Source organism: Nanorana parkeri, unplaced genomic scaffold (genome assembly GCF_000935625.1).
Source record: "Nanorana parkeri isolate BGI_ZX_2015 unplaced genomic scaffold, ASM93562v1 scaffold985, whole genome shotgun sequence".
Lineage (NCBI taxonomy): Eukaryota > Metazoa > Chordata > Amphibia > Anura > Dicroglossidae > Nanorana > Nanorana parkeri.
Window position 1 is genome coordinate 407,145 of NW_017307253.1, and position 12,252 is coordinate 419,396.

The 12,252-nt window shown below is 39.7% G+C and overlaps 1 protein-coding gene across 1 annotated transcript in view; it reads left to right on the forward strand.

The window, feature by feature from the left end:
• PLCL1 (phospholipase C like 1) overlaps positions 1-12,252 on the forward strand; it is a 234,037-nt gene that overhangs the window by 166,159 nt on the left and 55,626 nt on the right. The window contains exon 3 of the mRNA XM_018566877.1: positions 288-491. Within this exon, the coding sequence (XP_018422379.1) occupies positions 288-491 (204 nt within the window). The remainder of the gene's footprint in view (positions 1-287; positions 492-12,252) is intronic.

The following is a 12,252-nucleotide window of genomic DNA, read 5'->3' on the forward strand; positions in this document are numbered from 1 at the left end:
GCTTATGTTCACAGCAGCTGTTTTGTAGCTTGCGATAAGGCCAGTGAGCAGAAGTGCAGATGTGCTATTATCACCTCCGCCCATTTACTCAGCGTCAGAAGGAAAAGATCAGCTTAATCAATCTGATTTTGCAGATTACATGCTTATAGAATTGTATCTGTGCATCTGATCACAATCTTATTTTCATGACCAGCTTTAGTGTTAACCCCATTATTGTAATAAGCATCTAGGTGTATTATAGGATGACTGTACTATGTATTTATTATTCCTCCATTTTCCTTCATTAGAATTCATTGGTGTCCATAAAGGAACTTTGTGGTCTTCCCACCAGCTCTACCTTGAAGCAGTGCATGCTTTCCCTAGCATCACGCCTTGTGAATAGTGACAACACACCTGCAGTAAACCTCACCATAAAAGACACGTACCCTACTCTGGAGCCTATAGGATCGATACCTGAAGTTCAGAAGAAATTGCTCAATGCCTATGATATGGTTTGTACTGATCATTTATGATTTCACTTTCATTATTAATTTAAAGGATAATCTATTGATTTTATAGATCAATTGCTTTAGGTGAGTGCTTACAATTATCTGAAATTCCTTTATTGTGACCGCAGAAGACTTATGACTATCCAAACCAGTAAGCTGTGAGCTCCGGTGTTTACCTTTAATATGTATCATATTACATGGGGGAGTATAAAGGGAAGAGATGCATGTTTAGGAATATTAGCTGATGACATAAAATAGTTACCTCTTTTACATTTTTACTGCTTTGTATCTGCTTAGATAGTAAAACAGGAAAGAAGCAGGGAGCTGAACAAACATTTCTGTGTCTTAACTAACAGATTTCCCAGTATGACCCATTCCATAAAAAGTACTCAGCTCCTTTAAGAAGTATCACCAGATGTATAAAAAATATTCTTAAATCCCCCACATCGCACTAGGTCCCATTCAAGTCTGTGCCAAGGTTCCACCCCAGGCTGAAACCCAATTTATAGGCGTTCCTATGGGGGAGGGCCAGGACTGAAGTCACTGCCTTAGCTTCATTCTGCAGCCTTGTGCCTCCTCTGTCACTAATAACCTACCAGCATGTAGAGCACGGGGGAAACCAGAGTACACAGAGAAAACCCACACAAGCACAGGGAGAACTGGCAGACTCCATGCAGATAGTGTCCTGGCCAGGATTCAAACCAGGGACCCCAAGTGCTACAAGACAGAAGTGATAACTTAATAGGCAGGAAAGGCAGCCATTGCACTTTCATTACTGGCAGTTCCCAAGTTTCTGTCCTCACAGCTTAATCTTAAAATCCCTTAGCAAGATTTATGGTATATTCCCATGAATACAACTAAAGTGTTCAAGTGAAATGCAGACATAGGGGTTGATCTACTAAAGACAAATTCACTTCTCTTTGCAAGTTTCCCTTAGCCTGGTGAAGGTGATTAAATGTTACTTTGCGAAGAATACCCAATCATGTGCAAGTTAAATAATAATTTTAAAAAACTGTATTTTTGCTTTTACATGATTGGTAGATGGAATCAGCAGAGCATCACCTCATTCACTAAGCTAAATGGAAATGTCCCCTGCAAAATGCAAATTCCCTTGCAAAGTGAACCACCTTTTATTAAATCAACCCCACAAGGTCTACTAAGTGGACAGAGCTTAAATAGAGCATTTCATAATCGATATGGTTCATCAAAGTTTTAAATATCTACTTAAATTGTGAACCAAAGCTTTTCATGAATTACAGTGAATTACAGGTAAAAGGAAAAAAAAATCCTTCAATAAAAGGAAAAACGTGCTTTATTTCTGCATTTATAAAGCTGACAGTCTTCTTCAGCACTGACCTTATAATGAAAAATGACTGGCACTGGAGTAATTACATTCTCTACATTCTTTCTAATATTCTTTCTAGTATAAATTGTAAATATATTGTTTGTATTTTATACACATTAACAACTGATAAAAAGAACACCTGAAGTGTAACTTACTTAATCCAGTGCTGTCGGACCATAGTGCACATATCTAGGTGTCTGTGGATCAGGTCCTTCTTCAGTGTGAGCAACCTAATTGCCAAAAATGCTTGTAGAGACTTCCTGGTTTTTGATAGGATGGGAGCCTTGCTCCACCCTTTAGTATTACATTTGACCTGTGGGGCTGCCCATTACAGTAATGGCCAAGAGCGAGGCTTAGAATATTGGAAGGAATGTGGCCAGGCCTCAATTGACCCAGTAAGTAAGTTTATTTCAGTGCATCCAGGCATTCTGGATACTCAGGGTGCCTACACTGAGATAGAATATGACATACAGAAATCCGGATGTACCTTTTAGGTGATTATAGTATTGGGTTATCATGTGACATCTCAGGTTCACTTTAATGTGTTTGTCTGCATACCTTCCCTCCTGCTCACTAATTTGTACAGAAGCGACTCTAGATATAAGCTTGCTTTTAACTTTTAGATGATAGTTAAACTGAACTTTGAACTTTAAAAGAGAACTAAGGGCTAAGTGTTTTTCCCCATAGTTCTCTTAAGGGTCACGGGAGGACATATACTAGCGTCCTCCTGTGGTCCAAAGCTCAGTATATCACGAGCTACAGCTCGCGGTATACTGAGACTGCGTGAATGACAGCTGGCTCTGCCTATCTACAGGCAGAGCCAGCTGTACTCGCCCCGTCCGTTCCTCCAGTCAGCGCTGGAGGATTGGAGAAGGGAGGGGGGGAATCCCTGCAGGGAGCCATGACTGACAGTCACGGCTCTCTGTAGGGAGATGATCGAAAGGTGAGCGAGCGATGGTATGCGTTCTCTTACTTCCCGCTCTATTGAGCCGACGTTTGACAGTTTCATTGTCACACGCCGGCTCCAGCTATAAGGTTGAGTGATTTTCACTCACCTCATAGTTCTCCTTTAAAATCTTTTCATGACCTTTGAAGAAATATGTAAGTAGACTGAAGGATACTTTTATATATTTGCCTTGAGTACTGCTTTAATCCACCTCTGCCAACTCTGCATGCTGATTTGTAGACTATACAGCCCCATAGGGGCCTGCCAGTAATGCTTGCAGTTTGCAAATGCAGATAATGCCTTACATTTTATTGCTAAGTATTTAACACATGAGAAAATAAGTAGTGTAAGTACTTGTGTAAAAAGGAGTCCGTATTTAGGTGTTCCTAGGGTTTATTAACAATAAATCCAGCCAGTTTATTAACAATAAATCCATTAGATCTTTGTTAACACCTCATGTATTAATAAATTAAATATATTTTCCATAAAATGGATTAGCCTTTAGGAAGACTACATTCACACCTCTGCATTTTTTGTTGGTTGAGGTGTGTTCTTATTAATCCCTATGGAAGATTCACTTGCAGTAAAATGCATCAAGCACAACTTGTAATAAAACTCACCTCACTAAACACATACAGTAGATATGAACTTTTAAAGCTTCATGGCTAGGAAAGCCTAGATCAAATAGTGTGTGCTGGTTTTCCTGCTGGGACATTGTAGCAAATACCTCTCCGAAGTACTTAGTGTATATTATTGTCCCTAGTATTGGTCTTGGATTTCTAAAGGGCCATTGTCAACAGAAAATCTCAGCATTACCTGGCACAGCTGTAAATGTTCTTGTATCTGCCCTACGAATACAGGTACTTATTCTCATGAATTGCTTTGGAAGTTTAATAACAATGTATGTGAGTCTGTACAAGTATAGCATTGATTTCCTCACAGTCTGAGCTGAAGCCAATTATCTTAGGTCTTGACAGTGGGATTTTTTTCTAACAAATCAGAACATATTTTTTACAGTTTCTTATTTCGGAGATGTGTCATTGTTGTGTTTTCTGTGAATATTGTTAACAAATGGACAAGCAGGTTGATCTGCACACAAGGGAGGATTTACATGGGCGGAGGTTAGTCTTGGAGAAAATATGCCAAAGGAGGAAGGCAGGCATTGTCCTTGTTTTTTAATTATTCTGATTTTTGGGTTATTTTGCAAGGGCAGTCCTGTTATTTGATCCCTAATTAATGGATTTTTACCAAACTGCACCTGCCCTTTTACTGAGGGCCCCAGGTGTTCTTTGCATACCTTTTTTCTTTTCCTCTCCATTCTTCTCACAGTGGCCATTTTTACTAAGAGCAGATTAATCCATCTCCCTTTACTTCCTGGAACTCTGGCACATGTGCACATCATCTCAGGGGAGAGAAATGCCTTACTCTGGGATCTCGTGAGATTACAGATGAGATTTCCCAACAATGCTCTGCTAATGACAAGGCAATTGCAGTGTGCATTGCTTCGGCAAACTGAAGTCATTTTGCCCTTTCAAAGCAGTAAGTGAATGCTTCCCAGGATGCAGTCGATAACACGTGGTCACTATGTCGCCCAGAAGAAGGGAACCTGTGTGGCCCCGTTGGCTGTATGACGCATGTGACAATTTAATAAAAAGTACTTTACTTCTTGCACATACCATCGAGTGCTTGTGACTTCTATTATGGACTGCTTCCCGGGATGCAACGCAAGAGCACATTACATCACTTTTGCCAAAGAGAACCAGGAAGTAGAAAACAAGAAATTGTACGTAAAATCAATATATGTTTGTTTAACTACTTGCCATTTGTCGTTGTAAATAAACGGATGGACTGCAAACTCTTCCCAGCAGGTGAACGTAACTGTCTGTATTTTTTTTTCTACTCGCACACACCCGCTAGTGCGCACGAGCAGAATCCCAAACGTTTAAACAGCCGATACCGGCTGTTCTTTACAATCGTTCAGTCGGCTCTATAGCCGTCTCATCGCTTGTTTGTTATAAAACAGTGTGCGCCCCTGTCCGCTGCCGCACTCCCAGGCTCCGCTCTACCTGTGCGGGCCCGGGACAGTGGCTACTTACACTGTAAACAGAGGAGAAATCAGCATTCCCCCACGGCTGATCTCTCCCTCGATGCTTAAAGGCGGAAGTGTTTTGTATTACATCCCTTCCACCTTTAGCTGTCATTTCTCTAGCTACTATAGCCAGAGAAGGAGCTGGTGAAGCAGATATATGCTTCATCCGCTTCTTTGGGGGTCCCCAGGTGACATTAGGGGCCTTAGAGATCCATGATGTCTCCATAAAGGAGACCTGTCAATGTATATTTGCTATCACATAGGGAGCTCATTAGCCCCTATGTGATAGCAATCAAGTAAAGTGAAAAAAAAGTTAAAAAAAAATTAAAGTCACATAAAACAGTTAACCCCCCCCCAAATATGTAAGCCCCTTGCCCCCGCGTGCACGCACATATAAGCGTAAATACTCGTCAGGTATACCTACGTGCGAAGACAACAATTACACCACACATGTTACATATCATCGTGGACGTCAGAGTGCAAGCAATAATTCTAAGTGCATAAATCACTGTTTAACACTAAATTGATGAGCAGTAAAAGCTTTAATGCGTCGCCTATGGCCAATTTTAGGTATGGTAGTTTTTTGCAATTTCATGGGTGCGCACAATTTTAAAACTTGAATTATAACTAGTGAAATGGTTGGGTTTTTTTTAGAAAAAAAGATTGTATTGGTCTTAGACCCAGATCGGAGGTACATTGATGGGTGGAATAATTTTTTGTGGGCTAGCTCAGGTTTCTCTGTGACTCTGTTATGACTCTTTAGAACAAAGAGTGTCAAATTGTGTTTTTCCTATAAAATATAGTTACATAGTAGGTGAGGTTGAATAAAAACAAGGGTCCATCCAGTTCAACCTACTGTATGTGATTGTGTGTCTGTATTTACCTTGCTCTAACACTTCCCAAATCCCTGTAAATTAAGTGAAATAAGATCTGTGATCTATGAGCACCCTAGCTTTTTTCATATCCGACTTCCCTTATGTAGCACCCCGCAAGTAGTAGTTTGTGCCCACGTTTTTTGCTCCCGTGTGCATAATCTTAAATTTTTCAACATTAAATCACATTTGCCATCTTGTAGCCCATGCCTCAATTTTATTGAGGTCCTGTTGAAGTGCAGTTATCTTCTGTTTGGAATTTACTGCCCCACACAGTTTTGCATCATCCGCAAAAAACAAAATCAAACTATTTAGTCCAATCTCTATGTCGTGGATGACTAGGATGAACAAGATTGGTCCCAGGACTGAACCCTGAGGCACCCCACTCACAACCTTTGCCCAATTAGAAAATTACCCATTTATTTCTACCCTCTGGATCTGTTCTTGCTGCCAATTTTCCACCCATGTACATACAATTCCACCCTGACCTAAAGACCTTAGTCTATAAAGTAAACATTTTTAGTGTAATGCTTTAGCAAAGTGTAGATACACCACGTCCACAGGGATTCCTCTCTAGATTAATGCTGACTTCCTCATAGAATGTTAATAGGTTGGTCTGACAAGAATGGTCATGTTGGTTTCTACTTATAATACCAGTTTATTTGCAAATTTCTGCATGTTGTCTCTTATCATTCCTTTGAATATTTTGCACACTATTGACATTAAGCTGACAGGCCTATAGTTAGCCGGTGAACTTATTTTCCCCTTTTTGTATATTGGTACAACATTTGCTTTCTGACAGTCATCCGGTACCATACCTGTCATTATACTGTCCATAAAAATGATGTACAAGGGTTTGGCTATGACCTGGCTAAGTTCCTTTAGTACCCTCGGATGTAACCTGTCAGGTCATGGGGATTTGTTTACATTTAATCTTTCTAGTCTCTGTATTACTTAGCTCTCTGACAACCACTGAGATATGTTAAAACTGGTACTACTTTTTCTCCAGCTGATGCCCTGATCGCTTCCCACGTCCGCCTCATCTGTAAAGACAGAAGAAAATAATGTATTTAACACATTTGCTTTCTGACTGCCACTGGTAGCTGACCTCCCCCGTCATCCTTTATTGAGCCTTCATGTTCCATCCTTACCCTCTTGCTATTTATGTATTTAAAGAGTTTCTTGGGGTTCCTTTTGCTATCTGTTCCTCATATTCTATTTTTGCTGCCCTGATTGCTTTTTATTTTTTGTTGCGATCTTTGTAGTTTTTGAATGCCAATGTTGTCCCCTCTGACTTTTATTTTCTGAAGGCCTTTTCCTTTCTGAAGTCCTTTTTCCTTTTCCTTTATGTGTTGTTTTACCTTGCTAGTTAACCACTTAGGTCTAACCTTCGCTCTTTTGAATTTATTGGTAAATGGAATGCGCTGGACAATTTTGTTATTTAACCACCTTCCGTCCATGGCCGTTTGTGAACGGCCGGACGGGAGACTCTCGTGTGCGGCACTCAGCGCGCACACGAGAGGGAAAACTGTGAGCATGTAAACAGCCAGCGATGGCTGTTTACATACAAGCGATCAGGCGTCTCTAGAGACGCCCGATCACTTGCAGGAGCTGCGGGTGTGATAAAGTATTATGCAACACATGTTACATATCGCCGCGAACGTCGGAGTGAGAACAATAATTCTAGGGCCATCAATCACTGGTGACACTAAACTGATGAGCGGTAAAAACGTTTAAAGCGTCGCCTGTGGCCAATTTTGGTTGGGGTAGTTTTCTGCGATTTCGCGGGCGCACGCAATTTTAAAGGTTGACATGTTTAGTGTCTATTTACCCGACGTGACCCCGTCTTTTATATTATACCAAAAAATTGGGGTGAAAATAAATGTTTCATAACATTTTATAGGGAAACATGTTTTTTTTCAAAATTTAGTGTACTTTTTTTGTTATATACCGTAGTAAAAAATAAAAAACCCCAGTGGTGATTAAATACCACCAAAAGAAAGTTCTATCTTTCCCCAAAAAATGGTATGAAATTAATTTCAGTACAGCGTTGCATGACGAAATAAACATCAGTCAAATACCGCAGCGCTGAATACTGAAATATGGCCTGGCCAGGAAGAGGGTGAAACACCATGGTCTTTAAGTGGTTAAGATATCCTTGAATCTATCCCATTTTTCTTCAGTGTTTGTATTCAGGAAGATTTCATCCCAATTTTTTGTCTCCTAGTAGGTTTCTTAGCTTATTAAAGTTAGCCTTCCTAAAATTGAGTGTTCGTGTCATGCCTACATGTCTACGTTTCCTGGAATTAACTGTGAACTATATCATTCTATGGTCACTGCTCCCTAGGTTGTCCCTGATTTCCACGTCTGTAATCAGCCTGTGTTGTTTTTAATTAATAAATCTAACAGAGCATTTTCCTTCGTAGGGGTTTCCACCAATTGTCCCATAAAATTATCCCGGAGAGTGTTCAAGAATTGACGGCCCCTTCTTGCATTTGATATTTCATTTGTCCATTCTATTTCTAGATAATTAAAGTCCCCCATTAATATGACATTACCTTGCCTTCCAGCTACTTCTATCTGTGATAATATACGAGTCTTCTCCTCCTCCCCCGCTTTTGGAGGCCTGTGGCATATCCCCTCCAGTAATTTCCCTGATGTATCCTTCATTTCCATTCCTATCCATAGTAACTCAGCATTGTCCCCAGTTTCCTGCGCTATATCATCCCGCACATTTACTGTCAGGTCATTCCTGGCATACAGGCATACTCCTCCCCCTCTTCTTCCTTCCCTATCGCTTCTTAACAGAGAATATCCATTGATAGTTGCTGCCCAGTCATGTGTGTCATCAAGCCATGTTTCTGATATTCCTACTAGATCATAATAAATGTATGATAAATATCAAGTGTATTTCCACTTTTACAGTAAAATTTGAGAAACCACCACTATATGCTTGTTGTGTGTTCCCTTTCACACAGCATACCGAAAAAAAGTTGTATTTTATTTAGTGCAATCAGAGGGACACACTGTGGGAAAGTGCATTAACATGGCATGTACCACCCAAGCCTTGCAAGCTTTAACCCTTTGGTAGGACAGAGAATGTTCAAATCAATAACATTGGGTAGAATGGAAAATCTAGTTAGGATTTTTAAGCAAGTACAGTTGGGAAGCAATTTTAAACATTATTTAAGCTATGATATGTGAATGGGAACATGTAATAAGTATAAAGTAGCTGTTATTCTAATTTGGCTGCAAAAGTGGAAATACACTTTAAAGAAGAACATCTCATCAATTTAGAGTTAACCCTGAATACTGGTCCTAGAATTATTTATCTCACTCTCGCGCATGTGGCGATACCTAACATATGTAGCACAATCTTTGTTTTGATATATAAGTGCACCCAACGCATGTTTACATTAGTATGCACACATTCGTGGGGGACTTTACTTTTTTTATATGTAAATGAATTTTATTAACTTTATTTCTTTAACCTTTTTTTCTTTACTTACCCGCATTGCTATCAAATAGGGGGGCATATGAGCCAATGCAATACCTAATCTGAAATAACAAAATATATACAGTATAATATGGAATATGACCAAAAAAATGGCAGTGACATGTTAAAAGTAATAAAGCCATCACATGACTGTGACATCAGAAAACATACTCTGGTATCATGACATAACTTGGCCCGTGTCCAGAAGTAGTGCTTTAGCTGCAGAGATTCAACACACCCCCTGCTGAGTCAAAGGTAGGACTTTCCAATCAGCAGAGGGTCAGCGATCTTTGCTGATTGCAGAGCTCTAGCTCAGTAGTGGACTGGTCCGACTTCTGCAGAGAGACCACTGCTTCCATACAGAAAGCAATGGCCCTTCTCCACAGCATGCTGGCAGTTGACTGACCTTTCTACCTAGCCTGTGGCTGCTTTCCAGAGAAAGTCAGTTGTAAGACTTTGAACATCTTTTCTTTTCATGTACCTGAAATATATTAACTGATTTAAACTGGAAGCTTTAACAATACTGTCCCAAAATACATTCAATTCATAACTGGAAAAAGGGTAGAGCCATAAATACTTACTTTCTTTGTTTGCAGCATAGCATTTGTTCCATAACCACAGATGAACATTAAGATGTTGGGAGCTTTGCCACAGTGATAACACTCCTTCTATGGAAACAGTCTGGATAGTGGTTTAAACCACAAAATGACTTCCTCCTTGGTGTATAGGAACAAAGATTTTTTTCTCCACAACTAAAATTGAATTAGCTCCTGCATAGGTAGATTAAATCTGGTTGGTTACTATAGGTTCTATTACAGAAATGGTGGTGCTGTAAATTCCTTATGGTGTCTATACTAACCAGCATGCTGTTCTCTATAGCTGGTATGTAAAAATCATGGTATTTACTGGTGCACAGAAACACATGACCTGGTAGTTGCTTCCACACAATACAGCGCTGGCACATGGGAATAGGGTTGGCATGCTATAATGTTTGCAACTGTGGACAATATTTGGTATTTACAATAGCATATCCTATTGCCCTGTGAAGGGAGGTGGCAAGGGCAGAAACATTGGGGGAGCAGAAATATAGTTAAGCGTATCCTAGTCCAAGAGCACAAATGTAATATATTGTAGCTCACCAGTTCTTAGATGTGGTGGCTGCCTTCATTTGCATTTTTCAAGCTAAGTACATTTTCTACAAGTATATAAAAAAGTTGTTGATCCTGCCAGAAATATCGAGCCCATGTAACTTCCTTTGTACTGAACTAAAATCTCAAAATATGTTAACAAATTTACTACCTATTTTCTTTAATCTATGTAAAATCCTCAAGGGCAGGGACTGATGTGAATGTGCAGCTATGTAAAGTGCTGCGGAAAAATGTCGGCGCTATATAAATAACTGTATTAAATAAATCTAAGGGCTGGAAAACTGCAATATATTACATTTGTGTCTCTGGGTTTAGATACACTTTAATTAAATGACCTGGAGGGTGATCCTGGCATGAAGGTCTATGTTCTCGCACTTTCTGTTAGGGTGTGACTACCCTCTCTCCTTGTCTCCCAATTGCTCTTCTGTGTTTTCATGCTTCTGCTGAAAATGATAAATGGCAATATCAATACTCATTGCACAGGAATGTTTTGCCTTTGTCACCCTAAATCCCATCCTGAACTATGTCATTCAGCCACTGCTGGAGTGCATGCATGTGGAACAGGAAGTGACTGCAAAATGACTAGAGAAAATTAACAGAAGTTAGATGTGAAAAAAAAAGATGAAAAGTATACTTACTAAAAGAAAAAACATGAATTTGTTTATGATTCACAGTACCAAGCAAATCAAACACCATCTGAGTAGAGTTTACATCTATTTAACAGTGGAGCCTCTCTTAAAACTTTGATTTTACATTTTGGCTATAGCAAGAAAGCCTAGCTTCTCTGTCAGTTTTTTATGTGCCTTGTGTGTCTTCAGGACAGGAACAGTAAAATCCTGACTGTGGATCTGACCTTCCCCATTATATGGAAAATTATTTCATTAAAAGGTTCATTTGGAGTTTGACTTTAGCAATACAGTTCACTCTTTAGTGGTGCTTTTGTAGATTGTAAGGTATTCTAATATGATGTTTGGATACATCATTAGATTTTGCAAATATTAGAAGTAATGTGGGTTGTGTAATATACAAATATGTGTAATATCCATGTTTTTGGTGTTCAATTAATTTTGAACCATTCACTATATTTTGCTGATACATATGAAAAATGTGGGAAGCTAGAAAAAAGTTTAAAGAAGCTTTTTAAAGAATACCTGTAATATGCACAGATAAGAGAGTGCCAAACCCAATGTGGACTAGGACACAGGAATTGTGTTGAGTTGAGTGTTATGTCGCACTTTAAAGGGTTATTAAAACCTTGTGTGTTTTTGCATATATCTACTGCTAGCAAGCGGTAGATATATGCAAAAAAAAAATTTTTAAAACTTTTCAGAAGGGTTAAAACGTATCTGTATCTCTGCCATGCGCGCTCCCGTCCGAACATCTAAAGATTTTCGGGTGGCCGCAAAGGATCTTGGGTCAGGCGAATGCGCAGTTCAGATCTTTGACCGGGAGACATCGCTGGATCGGAGACCGGCACCAGCGCTGGAGGGACTCCTCAAAACTACAGAAAAGAAGAAGATTATCGGATCAAGAGGCATCACTTAGGTAAGTCCTTACACAAGCATGGGGGGGGGGATTTATCCTTTAACCTCTTGCCGTCCGCCCGTAGTAAAAAATCTGACGGACCCCACTTCTGCATTCACCTGTCAGTCATCTGGCTGCTATAGCCAGAGAGAAGAAGCTGATAAAGCAGATCTCTGCTTCATCAGCTTCTTTTGGGGTCCACAGGTGACATTAGGGGTCCTAGAGACCCCTAATGTCTCCATAAAGAGGACCTGTCAGTGTGCCTTTGCTATTATATAGGGGGATTGTTATCCCCCTATATAATAGCAATAACAATAAGTGCAAAAAAATAAATATAAATAAAA